The 22,106-nt window shown below is 43.3% G+C and overlaps 2 protein-coding genes across 4 annotated transcripts in view; one reads left to right on the top strand and one right to left on the bottom strand.

The window, feature by feature from the left end:
- Positions 1–709: 709 nt before the first annotated feature.
- Positions 710–11,673, top strand: bicc2 (bicaudal C homolog 2). Of its 2 annotated transcripts, none has more exons than XM_069170535.1 (19): positions 710–1,219; positions 2,370–2,416; positions 2,817–2,886; positions 3,003–3,082; positions 3,272–3,433; positions 3,522–3,575; positions 3,830–4,045; positions 4,136–4,387; positions 4,614–4,745; positions 5,058–5,247; positions 6,013–6,146; positions 6,234–6,442; positions 7,091–7,196; positions 7,727–7,766; positions 9,273–9,436; positions 10,263–10,476; positions 10,594–10,760; positions 10,913–11,012; positions 11,124–11,673. In XM_069170535.1, exons 1-19 carry the CDS (start codon positions 934–936, stop codon positions 11,252–11,254), a joined length of 2,754 nt encoding a protein of 917 aa, XP_069026636.1. In that variant the 5' UTR covers positions 710–933; the 3' UTR covers positions 11,255–11,673. The 2 variants fall into 2 exon arrangements, with proteins under 2 accessions (XP_069026636.1, XP_069026635.1); XM_069170534.1 differs by having other exon boundaries at positions 3,269–3,433.
- A 3,278-nt stretch (positions 11,674–14,951) lies between these two features.
- The window catches only part of spock1 (SPARC (osteonectin), cwcv and kazal like domains proteoglycan 1), a 105,278-nt gene continuing 98,123 nt past the window's right edge, over positions 14,952–22,106 (bottom strand). For both annotated transcript variants that reach the window (XM_069170538.1, XM_069170537.1), the window contains exons 8-12: positions 21,229–21,348; positions 20,710–20,931; positions 19,374–19,436; positions 18,613–18,750; positions 14,952–16,422 (exon numbers count right to left, since the gene is read on the bottom strand). In XM_069170538.1, the coding sequence (XP_069026639.1) occupies positions 16,226–16,422; positions 18,613–18,750; positions 19,374–19,436; positions 20,710–20,931; positions 21,229–21,348 (740 nt within the window). In that variant the 3' untranslated portion in view covers positions 14,952–16,225. The remainder of the gene's footprint in view (positions 16,423–18,612; positions 18,751–19,373; positions 19,437–20,709; positions 20,932–21,228; positions 21,349–22,106) is intronic.

The raw sequence follows: 22,106 nt of genomic DNA, 5'->3' as shown, positions 1-22,106 counted from the left end.
CATATCAGTCACATGGGCCACTTCTAGTTTTTGACAGTATTTTTATATTGTTGTCTTGGTACTTAAAGGAGAGGAGTACTTCCTCCAACACTGACTGGAGTTTTTTTTAAAAATTTTTTATCCCAAGGATATTTGAAAGCTCCTCTTGCTGCTGCAGTACACCCCTCGGCTCCCCTTCACCCGACCTCTGGAATCTCAAGCCCTCCCATTTAGAGGAAGAGGAGGGGGGCACCCATGAGGTGCAGTGGATGACTGGGTGACCTGTTTATTTTGTTAGCTGTGTGTGCTGGCGTGAGGATGACTCTCATGGGTCTGTGTGTCTGTATGTATGAGATGTGTCTTCTTACTATTTGTCCGGGTAATCTGTGGATATTGAACTGAGGTTTACTGAGGATTTGTTCAAGTGAGCCACAGTCAAAGTTGCAGATTGTTTTATTCTGTCTATTTATTCTGAAAGAGAAGACATTGCTTGTTGTGGTGTAAAGAAGTAACTCCCCTTATGCATGGTGCAATGAAATCCACAGCAGCAAATCCCTCAAGCCTGGAACAGCTTGAAGGGAGAAAGAAAGAGTTAGATGTGTACAAAATTAAGTGAAGGGGGCGGGGGATTTAAAGAAAAGGCACAGGGGGTGTTTCTTCCCCCTCTCTCCCCTTTTTTCTTGCCCTGTCGGTCTCCTTGGTCACACACATGCACACATACTACTCTCTCTCTCTCTCTCTCTCTCTCACACACACACACACACACACACACACACACACACACACACACACACACACACACACACACACACACACACACACACACACAAACACACACACACACACACACAAACACACACACACACACACACACACACACACACACACACACACACACACACACACACACACACACACACACACACAAACACTGACGAGGGCTCCAGTCCTGCTATGGCCACCACCACCACCACCACCACCAAGGAGAGCTCTCCAGTCCCGGCCACTGTAGCACCCCGGCAGCCTGACTTGGAAAGTAGTGTAGGACCCAGCTCAGCAGCAAAGACTGAGTCCAGAGAGGCCCGGTGTGACAGAGAGGAAAAAAAGGATGAGAAAGAAGAGGAAGGGGGAGGAAGCTGCATTCTGCGGCAGGAGAATGCAAAAGGACAGAATTTGGACCCAGAGTGGTTGGAAGAGAGATTCAGGATTGACAGAAAGAAGCTGGAGACCATGTTGTATGGTAAGTGAGATGAGATGACAAATGTTTACATGACTATCACAACCCTTTACCTGAACTCCCTCTTTGCACTCTTGTCAACTTTATTCTCACATTCTGCCTTATAAGCTGCAGCTTCTTGAAGGTTTGTCTGTTTTGATGCCTATCATGGCCTCCCTGTGTGATCCTCCTTGTTATCTACCTGACCCTGTGCGTCTGTAAGGCCTCCAGCTGGCTGCCCTTTGTTGTCACCATCAGTAACTGCCATCCACTAAACTCCTGTTGCTGTATCACTGTGATTTATGACCTGCAATGGCTTATGCATTCAGAAGTCCTTTTTGCTATTATCATTCCTGTCAGGGAAGCAGGGGTAACTGCCTCTGTTAGTTATCGCTGCCTGGCACGTTTATGACAAATGCCTCCCCTGTGTCACCGAGGAGACTCTTTGTGACAGTGTGCTATTACTACAGATAGAGGTGGATGTTTGCTCCTGGTGGGGGTGAAATGCATGAGCGAGTTCAGCTCTGATGACTGTGGTTTGTTTTAATGTGTGTGCAGCTGGGACTGTGCTTTTGCGACTGTTTAAACAGCCTCAGTTAGGCAGTAAATATTGTATGTCATACCTTTAGGTCTGTCACACTGCATTTGAGACAGATTTTTATTCCTTCCTGGTTTTGCTGTTGTTATTTCATTTTTTTTTTTTGGCATAGTGGGAGGTCTTTGCGTCAGCAAATGCCATTGATGTGATTAGCTGTCTCTAGGCTAATTTGTGGCCGCCTTCCTCGACCACCACCTACTCGCTCCACCCCACACTGTTCTCTTCCAATTCCTCAGCTCCGGCCAGTGTAACCCATAGTGATGGGAGGGGGAGGTGGGGTGAGGGCGTTCCTGGGGCTCCCCCTGAACCCTGTAAATGTCACCATGGAGCGATGGCCTTTTAAAATTGTTTATGTTCCCAGCAACCTCTTGTTCCACTTGCTTGGCAAATCTCAGGCAAGTCAACATTTAAATGTTGACTTTGCACACACACACACACTTAATATTGAACACCAGTGCTGTAAACAGAACAATATAGTGCTGCTGGCCAACTCAACCCAGCAAATCACACTGCAGGATTTTTTTTGTGTGTTTATTTTCACCTGTCTGTTGTTAATGTTTGGTTTCTGTGTTTCAGCTGCAAAACACAGAGATGGTGAGACAGGAGAAGAGTTTTTTGAGAGAGTAAGTAAGAAAACATTCCACTTATATTCATCAACTAAAAGATGAAACAAAAGATGAAAATACAGCTGCTGTCCTCTGTGAAAACCACCTACAGTTAATAGGTGGTTTTCACAGAGGAGAGCAGCTGTATAGTCTCCTGGTTAAATTTAACTAACAGATCAGTGAAGGCATCTCCTGTACAGTTTTATTTTATTTGTTTCATGCTCTGCATCCTGTGTTTACAGGTTTTATTGAGGTGAAAATTGCATCCTTTGAAATGCAAATTAGGCTTTGTATTCTTACATGGGAGAGATCTGCTGTGTGTCTGGATGAGTGCGTTTGGATTCTATGGGTTAGTTTCTTTGTGCATACAGTGACAGCTTCTTTGTTTCTCTCGCTCCCATTGTTCGTGCTCCCACAGGTGATGAGAGAAACTAACACTCAGGTGAAATGGCCATCCAAGCTAAAGATAGGAGCCAAGTCAAAGAAAGGTGACAAACTATTCACATTCTAGGGTTCTTTGTTTTGTCTTTTTCCTGTCACATATTTTTCTGTGTCCACATGACATACTGGTTTCTGCGGCTTTAAAAGTCCTTTCTCCATCCAGATCCACATGTGAAGGTGGAAGGGAAGAGAGCTAATGTTGTGGAGGCCAAAAAGAAGATACTAGAAGTGCTGGAAACCAGGGTGAGGACTCTGGAACTTGATATTCACAGTATTCCTGAACAATTATGTCAAGAATGTCCAGACGAAGTTTGTTTCACTGCTACTGCTTCACCCCGAAAGTTATTTGTTTCTGATGATTCTGCCCCTATAAATGTTTAAAGTCAGCTGTTGAAGTCAGCACAAATGACACCAGTGTTTACATGAAAGCAGGTAAACAAGGTAACTCTAAAAATGGACGTGGCCTACACGGAGCACTCCCATGTGATCGGAAAAGGTGGTGGGAACATCAAAAAGGTGATGGAGGTCACGGCGTGTCACATTCATTTCCCTGACTCCAACCGCCACAATGCGACTGGAGAGAAGAGCAACCAGGTAGTAATCTCCAAGGCAGCATTTTAAATGAACCAGGAAACTGAAAACAAATTAATTCAAATGTTATCTATTTGAAATTTCTTACCAGGTGTCCATCGCTGGGCCCATAGAAGGAGTGGAAGAAGCCAGGAGGAGGATACGAGTGAGTGGTCAATGTGTGATCTGAGCAGAGACTACCAGGATACATATCTATTTGTCTCAACAGTCCACATCTTCACTCCTGTCAGACGCACAGATCAATAGAGTGATTAATAGAACGGCTGACTCAAAGAGGACAGCTGTTATTTGTCAAAACGCTGGCTGTCTGCTGTCCGTCTTTTGTTTGTCTCCCATCTCTTCATTTACCCCTCCCAACTGTGTCTCCTCTTCATCACACTCTTTCCCTTCATGTCCCAGGACCTCCAACCACTGTCCTTAACCTTTGACCTGCCAGTCAGTCTGGTGCCCCAGGCTCTGCCGGATGCAGGCTCGCCTCTCATCCAGCAGGTAGCGCAGTCTTTGGGGGTCAGTGTGAGCTTCAGGGCCGTCCCGCATCAGCCTCAAGCCCAGCGCGCCTTTTACGGAAGCTGCTGCACCGTCTGGGGGCTCCAGGGCAACGTAGCTGCTGTCAAGGTCAGCAAATCTTATCATATTTACAGTTCTTATAAGATCTAGATCTACATTGAATATCATGTCATGTATGTGTCTTTCATTACCTGACAGAAGGCAACCTGCATCCTGATGGACCTGCAGCTGGGATCGGAGGTCGCAGCGGGTACCGTGAGCAGCCAGCTGGACTTCACCTCCCAGCAGCATCTCTTCCTGTTGGGACAGAACGGAGCCCACTTCCTGAGCGTCATGCACCAGACCCAGACCCAGATCATCCTGCCGGACCTCAGTGCCCCTCAGAGTCCGCCCTCATTGCTCATCCAGGGCAGCCCCGACGGAGTGTGTCTGGCTCGGCAGCAGCTCATGGTACAGCACTGTGTTTTGATTTTATTCAGGCAGAACTGTGCTCAAGAACAATGCAGAGAGGAAGCAGGTGTTTGTTTGCATGCATTTGTCAAAACTTATACTTTGTTCTTGTTTCTATGTCCTTGGGTTGGTAGGTAACGCTCTTTGCTGGTGTAATATCAAAATCCTGCACAATATTTTGTTATTTTACATTCTGTGTTGTATATGCCTATTTGTGCACATCCAGGACTGTCTGCCTGTGTGCTTGATGTTTGACATGCGTGAAGATGGAGTGGCAGATCCTTCTAAACTGGCTCAGATGATGCAAAACCTGGGAGTCTTCATTAGTGTCAAGCCCAAAGTAAAACAGACCAGCAAGGTACATTTGTCTATGTAGCTCCGCTGCTTATTGTCTGAGTCACCATCTAAAAATAAATGGTAATTTTGTTGTTTTGCTGGCTGCCAGTCCGACCGTTTCAAATTCCATTTAGGACCCCGCCACAGAGTTTGAGTGCTTATTTCTTATGCACTGGATTAGATAAAAAAATATCTACTGAAGTATTTCTTGAATGTTCACTTTGATTTTTAATGTAAAAATCCCCCCCCCACCCACACACACACCTCTATGGTTTCATGTGCTGCAGTGAGTTGAATACTGATGTAAGAATGTGTATTGGTGTATATTTATCAGTCAGTGGTGGTTAAGGGTCTGGAAAGGAACATCTCCTGCCTTTATGAGGCCCGCTGTCTGCTCCTCGGCTTGGATTCCTGTGAGACTGCCAAGGTAACTGAAATTACCTCTGACCCCATGCTACCCAGCAGCGGACTGACCAACTACTGGCTCAACCTGTTGCTGCAGCAACTTCGCCTCTGTGAGCAGGGTAAGCAGACACACATATGTATCTGTGTAGTTGTGTTATGGAAATTAGAAAGCATGTATTTTGAATTTTAAAAAAAATTACCAAGATTCTTTAAGCTGCATGTAGACGGCAACAAATTTATTTGGACTGACTTCTTGAAAAGAAAAATTACCATCAGACTACTTCAGAGTTGTTTACATTGACATATAAACAGACACATTTGGACAAAAGAAAAAATGAATGTAAACAACTTGATGTTTTGTATTATAAATGAGTATCCTGAAACAGGGAGATTACATGCACGGAATAGCAACAGAAACTCCTCTTTAACTAGAGACACATTGTGACATTGAACTTTACAGTAGATCTACAAATGTTTTTATAAAGTGGTTTGATTCTTCTGATGAAAACCTACCACATATGTGGTGGTTTGATCCGGTAACTTCTGGATGTTGGGTACCCAGGTGAAGGAGACACATCAGAGCATCAGGCCAGCGCATAATAATACATCATAAAAAGCATTTTTCATTGCTGTTTTGCGCACTCTGCTACCCATTATGGCATCATTTCTACGTATCTCTGCTTATCATCATAAGTCTTTAAAAGTTTATATATTTAGTTTATTTTGCTTTTTTCACATTTTCTTTTGCGTACATTGTAAAAAAGCAGAACAAAACTGGCAGATGAAAACTTTTTGTCACACAATTTGCTGTTGTTTACTTTTTGATCCAGACTTATGTTCATTTTAACTCATTCATGTCTCATGTCTCCCTCCTTGCTGATCAGACCCTGTGCCTGCTCCTACTACAGAGATGATGGGTCGTATGAAGCCCCGCCCCTTACCTCCACCAGGCCTCACCTCTCCCACTGAAGAGGGGAGGACAGGGCCTAAGGGAACAGACAGTCGGCCACTGGAGAAGGTGTCCCACTGTTTATGTTCAAAATGCTACTAGATAAAACACAATGAGTTCTTTCTGATAGACTCCTAAACTGACTTCTGTCCTCAGATCCTTGAAAATGAGGACCAGTCTGGCCAATCAGGGGATGAGAGCTCTGAGGTCATGGTGATGTCACCATCTGAGGTGTGTGATGCAGTGAACCACAGCCTCAGCAGGGTGGGATTTTATGGCAGGAGAGGGAGTCTTCAGGGTCCTGAAATTTCCAAGGTTTTCAGCCAAGCCAGACGCCACTCGACAGGGCAGGCGCCAACATACAGGTGAGCATTCACAGTTCCAGACACTTGTTTTTGTCTCATTGTGTTACAGTAATTCCTTGATGACTTTCCATCAACTTAAGTGTAATTCTAACCCAAGATAAAAACAAAACCCAGAGTCATAACTTCAAAATTAATGGTTGACCTTTTGGAGAGCAAGATATTGTCTCACAATAACTGTGTTTTGCCCCCCACCTAATAATAGAGGTGCACATACACACACACACACACACACACACACACACACACACACACACACACACACACACACACACACACACACACACACACACACACCTGCCTGTGCCCGATCTGTCGAGAAATTACAAATCTTGCAAACATAGAAAACCGCATCAGGCAAAGGAAAGCTTGTTGACTTCATCTATATTTGCTTTTCGCTGAGTCGCTCATTTTGCCCTTTTGTAGTTCTCTTCTGTAGAGTTGTGCAGTTTTAATGGAGCAGCTCCCATTTAATACACTCTATATTTATGTAGCATAATCACACTGTCTTTGAAATTCTCCTATAGAATTGCTGCAGTCAGAGGAAAGGCAGCGTTAATAGGCCCTTCAATGTTTTACACAGTCATCACACTCTCACCTAACCTTGCTGTGCTAATATGCGTGTATGTGTGGATCTCCTGGATGTGCCAGGTTGCTGAACGCAGAGATTGAGGGAGGGAGGAGCGAGCGGAGAAACAGCCTGAGGAGAGACGTGACTCTGGCTCAGAACATTCACGCTAACTCATCCAAGGCTGAGGTGAGGAAAAACAGCAATTGGAGGTCTGTTTCCTCTAAAAAAAATTATGCATCACATCCACGGACAACTTTTGGTTATGAGTAAATCTCAGTGGACAGACAATCAAATCTCTGTGACCCTGCAGGACAGCGTATCAGCAAGAGAAAGAGCAGACAAGATTAAAATCTGCTCATTTCATGCCAACTGTATCGCTGACAAATTAGATTGAAAGTAGCGGGAGCGTTTTATTTGTGGTGTTATGTAATTTATCGATTGGCACCTCCCTGACCCCGGTGAAATTTGATTTGGAGAATTGACTTTTGTGTTTGCTTTCTTCCCCTCTTATTTGTCATCTCTCACTTTCAAAGGTTACTGCAAGGAGGATTAACAAGTTTACCGTCACAGCAGCAGGAAGAGTTGTTTCAACTCTGTGTTGTGTTTGTTCCTGCCGTAAATTAGGTTCCCGCTGCCTCCTCCTCAGTAAGCAAAGGAAAACATAATTCAATTTCATGCATTATTTACCCACTCTATTTCCTGTTTGTGCTTTGTAGGATTTTGACTATGAGAAGAAGAAACTGCTGGCAACCAGAGGTTAGTGCTCCTAAATGTTTAACATCGCTTCCTGTCTTATGTGGTTTCAAAAACGCTGTGCAGCAACGACTACAGCACTGATAAGCAAGCGTTCCTTTTTAACAAAATTTTTATTGATCTGTCATAGCTGGGTTGCAGATAAATACATTAAAATGAATTTTGCAGGGGAAATTGGCACCAAAATACTTACTGTATTGTTATTTTGCTCATCAAAATCTCTACTTTTTTTTTTTTTTTTTACTTCTTTTAGAGCTGCAGAGGATACAGAATACAAAATGTTGTCATCTAAACTCATGGAATAATTAGATTTGCTGTAAGGATACACATATTTTGGTCATATCATTGTTGCAAAATCCTTAATGTCATAGGATTAAGCTAGATCAAGTAGGTTTTTCAGGTTATTCAAGTATGCTATGGAGGCAACACATTAATATCCCTACCAGAGGCTGGGATTTGATCGAGGGGGCCCATTTCAGCGCTGCTCACTGCCAAGACAACTGATGAAGGGGACCTGTTTATGGGCTGCGCTGTGCCAAAGTTATAATAGAGTAGCACGGGCACTCCCACTTAATCCACACGTGGATACACAATGCAGACGACACACACATACATCCAGACTCAACCCTCATACACACACACACACATACACACGCACACACACACACACACACATGCACGCACGCACGCACCCACGCACGCACGCACGCACGCACGCACGCACGCACGCACACACACACACACACACACACACACACACACACACACACGCACACACACATGTGGACACACACGAAGCAAACACTAGATCATCCATCATGCACAATGAGAGATACTGAAGATATCTGCAGCCAAATGGTACCAAATTCCCTCAGTGTTGCTTTATGGGATTATGAATTAGCAGTTTGAATGGGCCATCTGCCTCACAGTCATTAAGACACCCATATGCCAGTATATGAATGGGACATTTACCCATACAGACACACATAAGCACACACAAATGGCAACCCACCAGCAATAATTCTGTTGATATCACACTCTTTGTGGAGTGTTGTTACAGTTTTTTATCACACATTCACACATGGTAGAGGTCCAGGGTCACTTGTTTGTCATTTGAGTGTGTGTATAACCGTCTAAGCCTGGGTAATTTGGGTTTTGGTTAAGTATGCCACACGCTGGCAAAGAGTAGCTCTGTTTGTGATTCATTATTTAACATTAGAGCCCAGCTTGTTCAACCTGCAGAGCATTTTCATGATGGACAGGCTGCGGATATGAGTATTGATGTGTGTTACAGCTTTCTGCAAGTATCTTCTTCTTAAAAAAAATTATCCTTAACACAGCTGCTGCCAATATTCTTACATAAATCATGGAACAAATTGCATTTCCTTGAAAGGTGTAAATTGAGACAGGTATGAGCAAATCAGCAAATGCTGTGTTTCAGATGCCAACTGGCTAAAAAACCCCACTGAGTTTCAGGTTGGCATTTTACTTCTGCGTGTTTTATGTCAGCGATGCAGAGGAAGCCTGTGGTCACAGAGGTCCAGACACCGACAGACACTTGGAGTGGCCTCGGCTTCTCCAAGTCTATGCCAGCTGAGGCCATCAAAGAGCTCCGCAACATCAGCCGACGCAGCTACAAACCCTACCTGTGCACCATCAACAACCAGCAGCAGGTATGATTGCGCTTCATGCCGACTTAATGTCTGCTTTGACAAACTGATGCTCACCGTTTGATTAATTTTGACAGTAAAGTTTTTAGTTGCTTCGTGGTTTTATAGTTGTTCATTCATAGTTATCGTTACTTTTACTGTACTGAATTCATTTGCAGCGTTTTTTTTTGTTGCAGTGCAGTAAAACAAGTCTCCCCATTGCGGTCCACTAACACAGTCTCATTTATTGGTATTGCCCTCTAACAGTTTGAGGCATTTATCTCACTGTGTGGTAAGCACTGCCAATTTGCACGCTCAATTACCTGGGGTTTGATACCATCGCCACGGTCAGCACAGCCACTCCTTGCAAACCTGAGCTGTTTCAGCTCATCTCCCCCGCTCTTTTAAAGCCCTGTGAATAGCCACTCTCCGGCTTCCTGGTGATGGAGAAGCAGACTCACTTAAAAGGAAGAGGCAGTCCTCCGAGGAGTTCAATTTTCTCCTGAGACCCGGGCAGGTGGGAGGAAGTGTTTACTATGCATACTGCATTGATAATTTCGAGTGAAAAAAGTTCTCCTGTCACAGGTCAGCCCACAGGGGCAAATGAGCTAGTTTAGAGACATGAAAAATGACTTCTCTTATTAAGCCTCTGGATCCATGGATATTATGTCCACACACACACGTTTGTGACCACTCGCAGTCATTTGTCTTATGATCTCCAGGGCAGATAGAGAGGACAGATGAACAGAGGGGATGGCGACACAAGTACAAGGCGCTGCTTTTGTGTGAAATGTTTGCAGATGGAAGAAACAGTTTATATTTAATGCTGCTTCTCTCTGTCTCCATGTAGCTCTGGGCTGCTCAGGCAGGGAAGGCATGTAACGGCAGTAACTCGGAAAACTGGAGGGACAGACATGGAGCCGCATCATCATGCCTGCCTATCTCTTCCTCCTCCTCCTCATCCTCCTCCTCCCCCTCCTCACCCCCATCTACTTTTTCCTCATCCACCTCCTCCTTTCCTGCATTTGCATCCTCAGTGACTAGAGGCAGAAACGACAAACCCTGTAAGTCCAACTTGTGTGTCCTTTCAAGCTCAACAAAAGGGAGTGAATCCCTCTGCCTCCCTCTCCCGCTGCCACTTTTAACCCTTGTCCCCCTGAACTTTGACCTCTGATGTCTAGCGGAGAGCTTCGTGAGCACCAGCAGCTACTTTGAAGGTGTGTGCTCATCGAGGAGGGCGTCGACCTGCAGTCAGCGGAGCCCCTCCCCACATATGACAGACGACCTGCCTGAGCTGCTCAGCCAACTTGGCCTAATCAAATACATCGATGTATTTGAAGAACAAGAGGTAATAACACGTAAATATTTGCAACGAATGATGCACAAAGCCTGAAACCCAGAGATACATAGACACAAGGAAGCACACACACTCTTATTCCCCGGCCAAAAGAATTATGCATAATAAGCATTACGATGCAACTGCTCTCTGTCCTCGTCCAGATTGACTACCAGACATTCCTCACCCTGTCTGATGAAGATCTGAAGGAAGTGGGTGTCTCCACCTTTGGAGCCAGACGCAAAATGTTAATAGCAATTTCGGGTGAGGACCGAATGTCCTTGTTTAGATTCATATCTTCTGTTAACATTATAAGTTGTGCTTGCCCCCGCCCCCCCTCCTAAAAATGATTAAGTTATTTACCCTTTGATTCAGACTTGAACAGGAACAAGAGGAGGCTCTCGGATACACCCGCTGTGAAGCCCGGCTACCTGGAAGGTGGTGCCAGTGGTCGACTTCCACGAATCATGGATGTGGAAGTTGCAGCTCAGAGTAACCGCTGGTGAGAAGAGACACTGGCCTGCTATGAGCTCCGTCTGACCAACGTTGAGAAATTCAGCTTCTAAAATTATACAATGACGCTGATGCCAGTAAAAAGGGCTTATCTGCTTATTATCTACCACAAATGGAGAAGCACAGGAGCAACAAACATGAAGTAAACATTTAAATCCAATGCCTTTTTTCTACAGCCATAACCCAAAGTTAAAAAAAAAAAAAAAAAAATTAAGACAAGGAGGTCTTCCCTTCCAAAAGAAACAAACTATGTAAAACACAAATGAACACGAGAACATGTTGATTACAGTTCTTTGTCATAAAGTGCCTTTCTTATGCAAACTATTCTTTGTCCATGTTAACCACTACATTTATGCAAGTGTAAATAGATATTTACAAAAGAAAATGATGTTGCAATATTATAGTAACGATAATTAAAATGTTGCTGTTAAAGTTTATCCATCAGGACTGTGTTTTCTTTGAATTTATGCTTTCATTAGAGATTAGATGCAAGAGGAGAACGAGGAAAATGGTGAATGACGTGCAAAAAAGGTCCACTGCCAGAACCTCAGTCCAGCATCCTTGCAATCATATCATCAGCACTTTTAACCCATAAGTCACCAGGACCCCTCATGATCCCAGATACTCTGCTGTGGTGCTAACTGGTCCTCTACGTGAAGCTCGGCTCATACCAGCAGAGGGCACTCGTGTCACACACTGTGTTTACAAATTCAAGTCATGTTTGTCTTGTATTAAAAATAATGGATTCATTTCACAGTGGCAACAGCATAACAACTCCCAGTGGACAAAGTGGGGTTATGAAATATACACAATCAGATAAGGAAAAATGAATTAGAAAACCTTTCTAGGTAAATGGGAGAGGGTAATGTGACACATTTTTTTTTTTTTTTATTATTGTGGTTTGCTCTCTCCGGACTTCCCACCTGAAAGCTCCAATTAAATTTGTATCTCTAATGCCAAGAAGGAAACCACTGAAATCCCTTTTGCTAACTATTTAATTAGCAAGAGGCTGCACCCAGTGAATTAGTGCAGTCAGAGAGAGCTTACTGGCACAAATCTGCAAGTTTGGAATAGTATTGGTTATCCACTCGGAAGGGAATGATCCAAGATACCTCCACTGGGGGGCATGATGGGGTCTGATCTGTCCAGAGGCTGCACAAGCTGGCTGCTGCAGAGGCAGCCAAGCATGAAAGAGAATGTGAGTGGAAGTGGTGGGCTGTGACAGATTAGGGAGAGATGATCCCTACTTATTACAATGTCTCTACCAATTACATAGGCAGGCTTTAGACCAGTGATCCACAAATCTGGTCCTCGAGCTCTGGAGCAGTGCTGGATTTCTATCCTGTCAGGTAGGTAATTGCACTCCCCTGGGGTCGTGGGTCTAAATCAGTCCTCGATATCACAGCGAGAATGAAAACTACCTGGAATAACGAGCAGTGATCTGAACCTTGAGAACTTTGGAGAGTGTCTTGGACTTTTCTGCTGCAAAGTGTTAATCCTGGCACTTGGCCTGGTTATATGGTGGAAATGCAAATGAAGCTAAGAGGACTCCATTTGAAGTTGGTTCTTTTTGCTGAAGTCTGGTTCAGTACAGCTTTAAAGTGTTCAGTGTTCAGACACAGAGAACACTGTTGTTTTAAAGTATTATCTAGATTTAAGTGAGTGAATGCAAGGCATCGATCAGGATGGTATATGAGGTTGTTTCATATCACACGGTCCATCATTAAGTCATGTGACTTTTATGAGTTACCATAGACATACAAAACTAAATTAAAAGTATCCTTTCAAAAAGTTCTAACAAACTACAATATTCGGTTATACATTAAAAGTTGGGCAATTTAACCAAAACTTAAACCTGCTGCACAGCTGCTTTATGTTCTTAATACTTTCAGCTTTCATCAGGGACGTGTCTGAGGTTCGTTTTGGTTTCCTTGGGGAGGGGGGGCAGTTTGGAAGGCCCTGTCCAAAGATATCCAAGTCACCACACCAGCACCACTAAAGTTCAATGGTAAACATAAAACCTGTGAGGAAACAAGCTGTGGTTTTACAGGGGTTTGTGTGACGGCCTATTCCCGGGGTGAAGTTGTTATTTTTTTACACTTTGGGATTAAACAAGATGTCCTGTCTGATGAATTCTGTTACAACTACAACTGTTAACCAATGTTTAGAAGGGTAAAAGTAGACATCCTTCTAAGACAAAAAAAACCCCCCACCAACCTATATTAAATGAAAAACTCCACCAAGCCGCTCCCTTTTGTCGCAAAAATGAAAACCAATTGCCTAAAGCCACGCTTGTAGCCATCACTGGTCTCCATGGATACCCTGGGTTGATGGGAGGGTCTACCCGACAGGGAAGCCATCTGTGGATAGTAAAGAAGCAGCCAATAGAGAAATGAAACACAGCAACGAAGTGCCCTGAGGATAAAACACAACCATGCATCCCCTTTACTGAGATGAAGATGAAACTCACTCCAGGAGAGTGAGTGGGAGAGTGGAGGAAAATAGAAACAATAATGAGACTCTGTGTGTGTGTGTGTGGGGGGACAACAAGGGTTGAAAGTGAGCACTGGCGTGTAGTAGATGTCTTCTGTTAGCCGAAGTTCCTCAATTAACTGTTATGTGATCCAAAAATGTGAATATCAGAATTAGGATTGTGATTATTTGAATATATCAAACATTCTTCTTGCCTAATATACCCTGTCTGGATTATGCATGTGACTTGTTATTGCTTTCCGTGAACTGGCATTTGCAAGGTGTTTGCTAAGTGTTTCCACTTGCTGGCTTCACATTCATCTACACAGAGATGAGTAGTATTGATATTCTAATTTACTTTTAATAGGAAAGAGATTTCCCAAAATATCAAACTTTTTCCTGTAAGTGTGACAGGCTGTGTTTCATCACTTATTTAAAAGTAAAATTATCCAGTGAAAGGAATAGCCAGAGTTCACAAAATTCACGCAAGATGCTGTACAGGTGGGAATAAGGTGGAAACCGTGCAGACAAAAAAGCAGCAGACAGTGCTTGTGATAAAAATGACAGTGGAAGATGATGCACTAGCCAAGGTCCCAAAATTGGGTGATAATACACCCTCCACAGCCCTGGGCATAATTTGATGCACATAGTTAAGCCCATTGTCTATTCTGTCTGACAGAGTGTGCTGTGAACTGCTGAATAGGCTTTTTCAAGCCAGAAGATTTGGTTGTCCTTTTAGCCTCTGATTGTCGGTACAATGTGTTTTCAAAGTGCTGAGCCGGCTTTTTCAAGCCAGCGGGGTCAGCTGTCCCATTAGCCAGTGATATTACAAAAACACTCATTAAGCTTTTATGTTCTTTTGGGCACGGCCAGCTTTGTGCTTCTCCTCTCTCAAAGGCAAGTGATAAGAGTATTTTCTGCCGCTACCATTTATGTCTGCTTCTAACGGGGGACGCTGCTTTCTCAAGGTTGGAAAAGGTCAGAATTGATGGAGGGCTTTGATTGTTCTATTGCAGAGAAATCCGGGCTTCAGAAAAAATAAAAACCAAACAGCACGAGAAACTCATGTCAATGCGTTTGTAGTTTCAAAGCAAAGTGAGAGATGTGTTTTTATTCACAATTCTTTCGTCATGATTTGGTGAAATAACATGAAATATGTGCGGCTGGTGCTAAAAATTGGATTGCCTGGAGAACAAGAGACACATGAACACAGACCTGTAAGGTTCAAAAGACACTCAAAGTGCCACTTTACTTAAATTTTCAAAGTTACAAATAAAAGTTCACGTAGTTGACACGGTGAAGATTTCAATTTCAAATCACTGAACATATCCAATGTTGGGAGGCAGAACAGAGCTTCTTCTCTGCTTGACTTCATGTGTCCTCCCAGCTCAGGAGCAGCTTCCTCCTCTGGTGTCCATGCACAGTCAAAAAGCCTCAGCAGCCCTACTGACCAATTAGTAAAAGAACAGCTGGCTGAGACGCCACAGGTTTGGACTGTAGGCCTCGCAGTTTGCTTTTCTACACTGCTATCGCTCTGCAATGCAACTTCCTACCTCCTGAGATTGGGAGAAGAACCAAAAAGACACTAGACAGCATCAACATAGCAACAAAGTATTGTAGCAGCCAAATAGGCATCACGTTCTGTTTGAGATGCATAGAGCTAGACCTGGCCAAGTAAATCTCTCTTTTACAGAAACACGATGAGAAACATGCAACAACAACGACGATACATCATTAATCTCATTGCTTCCTGGGCTTTCCGGAACATTCAAGATCAACAATTAAATAATTTACAATCCTCCATGAAATAACAGGGAGAGGGAGCATCTCACAGCCTGGAACTGCGGCAGCAGTTTTCGGAAACATCGTTGAACACTGGAAGGGGCCCGATTGTTGAACACAGGACATGAGAATGAACCGCTGATGGAACAACAGGGAGGGTAATCCACAATCTGGCCTCCCTGGAGGAAACATATTTACATCCAATACATCATCTGATGCATGAATCTGGGCTCACAGACTGACCAGAGACTCTGATATGGACAGACAGCAATAGGAGAGAGAGAGAGAGAGAGAGAGAGAGAGAGAGAGAGAGAATGAATAAGTGGAAGGAGATAGAAGGAGTAATAGAGATTATAGAGAAGAGTACTTGTTAGACGGGGTGAAAGATCGCAGGTTTAGGGGAAGGTAGAAGCAGAAAGTGGACAGCTTGAGCAGAATTGTAACAGCGGCTTGACAGTTGTTGTTGAAATCTAATAGTCTCTGTTCTCTGTGTGAGGAAAGAGCGAAACTCTTGAAAATGAAGAGGTCGGATGAGGTTCGATGAAGAGAGAGATTCGGATGAGGGACAGGGATTACAAGAGCAGGTTCAGGGGCCAAAAGAGGGACTGCTGCCAAGGTAACTGGAGGAAGAGACACTGGAATGGCTTCAGATCTGTGCTGAGTTAACGGAGTTTCATGGTCAGCTGATGGCAAAGTAAAATGGGGTGGAGCTACCAAACGTAGCCGATTTCGTCATCCTTGTCCTCTTCCTCGTCTTCGTCGTCCTCGATGGTTCCCCGGGGGTTGATCCGGCCCCGCCTCTTCTTCTGCCGGCTCCGTCCGCTCTGTGATGGCTCCTCCTCCTGGTCATCGAGGAGAATGACTGCACCGCCGCTGCCAAAATCCCCCGATGTCTCCTGGTCCACGTCTGTAAATTAACGACAAAGGAAAACAGATTAGAAGCAAAGAAATATTCCTGAATCATGAGAAAATACTGGATGGGTGATGAAATATGGTGCATATATTCACACTGATTTCCCAGATTATGTATTCTAATATCTTTTCCTGTTGCCCCTGGCCGATCAAACTTTTCACTCATCCTGTAAACTATCTAAATTGATTGGCCCAGACAATAACTCACGCTGACTTTGATGATCCCCGGACTATTATTTTAGTGCCACTACGAGGTTGACATTTGTGTTTTTTTAGTGAGATGCCTCAAAAACACTTGGAGGAAATAATTTGAATAACTATTGATCATCCCTCAATTTTTCCTCCGGTTTCATCATCAAGTCAAAATTAGAATTTTTCTGATACAATTCTTTTTTTTTTTTTTTAATGACCAAACACCTGCAAAACTAATCATATTCGTCCTCAGCTGCACTTTGTATTAATTAGGCTACGTTTGTATGCCGACATGCTAAATTAAAATCAACTCTTTGTTAACACTTAAAGGATCCTATTTTCCCCAGCCTGTACTGTATAGCACATATCACATAATTGGAACCTGAAAATGATGTTCTCCACCTCTGTATTCACTTAATATAAGATAGGATCTTGTAGGTTAAGGTTGAGCTGGGAGTCATGGGACCTTGGGACAATACATACACTCCCACTAAGAAGTGTTAGCATTTAGCCCCTTCTCCACTGTACATAAGCACAGCCTAACTGAGACACTAGCATGGCTGTAGATATCAGAGTCAGAGTGGACCACCGTGAGCCAACTGTCAAGACTGACGAGTGCATGCTGTTCCTGTCCGGACAAATAAGAGCAGCATAGACGAAGATGGACACAACCCTCATGTTCATTATTCCTCCATCGGACACATTCAAGAGTCAAGGGGTTACTTAAATAGCTAGCTTTAGTGCTGTCTGGCAAATGAGGGACTAATTTTAAATCCGATGTAGTCACAACATTGTTATTGCAACTCCTGCCTGAAGCATTGCTTTTGAAATTGGGACCTCAAACAGTGTTTTTACATCTGGGCACACTGTACTTTGTTTGAGTGGCACTTACAGTGTTAAAATCAGTTTTCCGTCCTTGTATTTAGGCTTTTAAGCGGAGAGCTGCAGCATTGCTACCTGTTGTTGTTTTATGAAGGGCAGAATGGGAGAAACTCCAGGCAACTCGAGCCTGAAGCCACTCGACCAGAGTTAGAAGAGTTTTTTAGACCGGAGACAAAGGACTGCTGTGTGTGTGTGTGTGTGTGTGTGTGTGTGTGTGTGTGTGTGTGTGTGTGTGTGTGTGTGTATATGTATGTATGTATGTATGTATGTATGTATGTATGTATGTATGTATGTATGTATGTATGTATGTATGTATGTATGTATGGTGGCCAGACAGACACGTTATCAATATTGGAAACTGAAATTACAGAATTACAGGATTTGGACTGTGCTGGCATTGGAGTGAGCTGTAATCTGTGCCTGTGAGTTGGTTGTTTGATTGGTAATCAGTATGTCTGCCTGGATTTTTTTTTTCTCCACAGTGAAATCCTTCAGCAATTGATTTGCAGGAAAGTGCTTCTATCGGCTTTTTGACCATTCCCTTTGAATTTCCACTGCTGGCTTGTTAGCTATGACTTTGACGTGTCAAAGCACTTAATTATTTATATTCTTTTGGTACGACTTAGTTACTGTTACGAATTCTTATTTACATGTTTTGACATTTCTCTCGGCTGACAAGTGTGGCAAATTTTTCCTTTTGGACTTGCGAGATACTGGTGTTTTATCAAAGCTACACGAGCAGAATAGCAGAGGCAGATAGAATCAGACATATTAGAAACAGTCAGACTGGCTTCAGACAGAGACATGCCTTGATTTAATCTATTTCCTAAATGATACCTGATCTGTAGATACCTGTAAGTTACTGGGCAAAGAAATAGAACGAAACCGCAATTGTAGTGCTCTGTATGTTTCAGTTGGACGTTATGTTTTAAAGAGAAGTGCGGCGGTCTCTCTCGTCTGTACCAGATTACAAAGGGTGAAAAAAGACAAACGTGCACTTGGATCAAAGCACAAACGCTGAAAGAAATTTATGGTAGCAAATAAGAGCAAACACAACACAATCAAATATGTTATTTTACAACAGGAAACTGTGTATGTGTTGTAATCTTACCGCAGTTGGGGTTCCCTTGTTTTCTAGAGCCAGCGATCTCGTTGCCGTATTTGTCCACACACCAACACTGGCCGGTGCTGCCGTGGCACTGGGTCGATTTGAAGTAGCCCTCCTCGGTACAACGAGGAATATAAGAGCCTAGAAACAAAGAGAAGAGAGAGGGTGAGACATAACAGGACAGAGGAGAAGAACATGAGAAGGGGAAAAAAAAAAAAAAGGTAATAGAAAGTGGTTGGAAAGGGTTAAGAACATTAAGTTGATAAAAAAATAGAGCCTATAATCTGATCAGTGCTCAGCAGAGGTTACATGTACGTGTACTGAAGTTGCAACCACCGTTCTTGTGTATTCACAGAGGGAGATCAGCAATCAATTACTGCTGTGAAGGTTGCAGGACAACAACCATACATCCTGTTTAAGGAGAAGCAGTCACTTTCAATAACACACATACATGGAGCCTCACAAACACTCACACCTATTTTCTGTTACCTTCATTTGACCCAGTCCCAGCTCATTTTTCAAGCTGTTTTGTTGTGAGCCGGAACACTATACGATGTGCTCGGTGGGGACAGGTGACATACTGTGGCTACAAAATGCCTGGATGGGCTTTATAGTGCGAGTTTAATGTCTGTGATCCCCTTTTCCTCCTTGGAATTATTGAAGAGAGATAAGTTTGTCATTTCAGTGTGTGTTTTCATCCAAGGGCATCCAGAGGAGTGAGTGAGTAAGTGAGCGACTGACAGCTGTCACTTATTCCGACTGACCTATGAGGCTCTTTCTTCGACTCTGATTTTGGATCCTGCTCTTCTCAGTTTGACAAGGCAATCCTGTAACAAGAGGAGATACAAAATAGTTTCATTAAAAGACCTCGTTCTGGGCTACAAACAGCTGAAAACAAACAAGTCCTGCTCTGTTTTACCATACACTTTACTGAACAGTTACTACAACTAGCAGCTTAATAATTTCTTGTATTGTTTACCCTCTGTTTACAACCCTCTTTCTAGCTTCCTAAATACCTGCTATCCTCACTTTTCTCTGGATCTTCTATCTTTGTCTGAATCTATTGTTTACCTTCTTCAATCCGTCATTAACTTTCAGTACCACACACTTGCTTTTGCTCACTAACTACAATTTATGTGTTTGTGACATTACTGCCATTTCCCAAGTCATATTGTACCATGACCCTTAAGGCAGCATTTGATGGTTCTATAACTTGGGTCTTATTCTACTGGCCATCATTCCTGTTGGGTTAAATTATACTTTCATTGGCAAAAGTTTATCTGGAGGTGCAGTGATATCACTACTGCATACCCCGTATAGGAACATTGCTGTCATTCATTTAAATTGTATTACAGACAACAGGTATTATATAAAAACAACACAATACAGTGATAGCCACGGCATTGGGCGTTAGCGTATGCAGAGCATAATGCTCATGTTAGATTGATGCTGTCTACAAGATCCAAAAATCTATTAGAGGCAAGTGACAACGCTGAACCTGACAGGTCAGATAAACTTTTCAATACTGAAGAACAGTGTGAGTCTGCAGTTGGGTCGCTGAGTGGCGCCACTTGTTATAAATGTAAATGTATTATTTGATTTTGAAACCATGACTTTATGTTGTTGTTATTCAGCCTTTCTGAATGCTGGATGGTTAAGTACGAAAATTTTATCTTCTGAAATATATTGTTGGTATTTGCACAGTGAAGTGGTTCTTGGAAAATTTGGTTTGATACGTAGAAGAACATGGTCTGAAAAGTTTGGGAATCTGTGGCTAAGAAAAACTGGTTGTGATCGATACAGTAGGCCAGTGTTAGTAAAACCTATTGATGTTTTACAACACAAAAATGGGGTAATAGTTGTAACATTAGCTTTTGTTTTTACTGCCTTTTACTGCCTCTGCTCCTGACTGAAAACCTGCATCAGTAAGCATTTTGTTATCCCCCTATGGTTTATTATTAGTGAGAAATGACCACTCTGATACAAGCACAATTACCATAGTTAATCCTAATCAATGCCACTTAACTTCTTCCATTCCCTGCACTACTTTTATTTTCAAAAATCAGTTTTCAGTCGCTATCTTTCCTTCCCCTCCCTCACCTTCAGGCTTCTGGAAACAGTAGCACCACTCATTGTTAGACAGCTTGCCGTCCTTGAAGGAGTCACAGGAGTTGAAGAGAGGCTTCATGCACAGCTCATACTTGTCCAGGTAGATGGCACTCAGCTCTGATTGGTCCAGCAGGAGGTCAAAGTTCATATCTAGCTTGTTGAACATCCAGCCCAGTGAGTCCTTACAGATGGGCAAGATGCTGGTGTCAAAGTCTACATGGAGAAAAAAGAGTGGAGGCAAAAAAACAGAAGATAAACTGAAGAACACATCCAGGTACATTTTTATGTTTTTAAAGTAGTCCACTAAGATTTCAAAGTGTGAGAGTGTTTTCAGCGGCAGGGCTGGGATGTGTTCAGACATGTTGACGTTACAGAGAACAAAGCACGGTCACTGTCAACATCAATGTCAGCCTTAATGAGGATTGAAAAGCGTGGCTGTCCTGCAGGAAGGGGCTGCACACACTCGCACTCGCACTCGCACTCTCACACATTGTAAGGGGATGTACTCACGTCCAGTGGGGGAGTCAAAGCTGTCAGAGGATTTGAGGTCTCTGTTGGCATCAAGGTGAAGAACTCCAAACCAGTCCTTCAGTCTGGCAGCCAGACTGTGCAGCTCTGTGTCAGTGCAAGCTACAGACACAGACACACACACACACAAAACAATGAGGAGAGGAGAGACTGTCAATCTACTGCTGTCATCAGGGGAAAAATAAACAATTCTTTTCTCTCTCCATATCAAACTTTTCTTTCATTCCCACTGTGTACTTTTCCTTTGTATTCTTTCATTTCTGTTCTCCTCATCCAACTTTTCTCCTTGAGCAAACACAGTGGAGCGATAACACGTACTCAACTGCTGCTCTCCCTTGACGGTTACCATAGGAACCCAATCTGACATGCACATACACACATGTAGAGTACACATGCATGTTGGAGTTTCCTCGTCTGCAGGCATTTCTGTCCATTTACCATGTAGTGTTAATTTCCTGTTCACATGATTTAATCCGTGTGGGAAACTACACACTCACAGTCACGGACACACAGTAATCTGTTTGCAGTCATTTTAACCCCAAAGGAAAAATAAATTGATGTCTTGCAGCGAGAGGCCACTTGATTGTTGCATCTTTTTACATAAATCTGTGTTTGTATTTTTATGCACGATCACACTCGCCTGTGCAGCTACAAAGACAGCTTATCTGACACTGTCACGCATGTTGATGCTTCTCTCCATCATACTGCCTCCAGAGAGGCAGCTGAACAATATATTTAATGATACCCCTAATTTAAAATATAATCCAGGAGAAAAGAAACCCCTCGTTCCTTTAGCCCTGTGGGACTGACAGGGTGTGCGTGCAATCCACACAGACCTCTGCCTCCGCCTGTCTCTCGGT

This window comes from Embiotoca jacksoni, unplaced genomic scaffold (genome assembly GCF_022577435.1).
Source record: "Embiotoca jacksoni isolate LCO1_2020_lvr unplaced genomic scaffold, fEmbJac1.0.p SCAF_5, whole genome shotgun sequence".
NCBI classification, from domain to species: domain Eukaryota; kingdom Metazoa; phylum Chordata; class Actinopteri; family Embiotocidae; genus Embiotoca; species Embiotoca jacksoni.
The sequence above is the reverse complement of the archived record's forward strand: the minus strand, read 5'-3'. Positions and strand labels throughout refer to the sequence as shown.

Bases quoted from the DNA above. Each gene is read 5' to 3' on its own strand.
- bicc2 (XM_069170534.1), top strand. From the start codon at position 934: ATGGCCACCACCACCACCACCACCACCAAGGAGAGCTCTCCAGTCCCG. The intron at 1,220-2,369 runs GTAAGTGAGATG...TCTGTGTTTCAG, and splicing joins GCTGGAGACCATGTTGTATG to CTGCAAAACACAGAGATGGT. The intron at 3,434-3,521 runs GTAGTAATCTCC...ATTTCTTACCAG, and splicing joins CTGGAGAGAAGAGCAACCAG to GTGTCCATCGCTGGGCCCAT.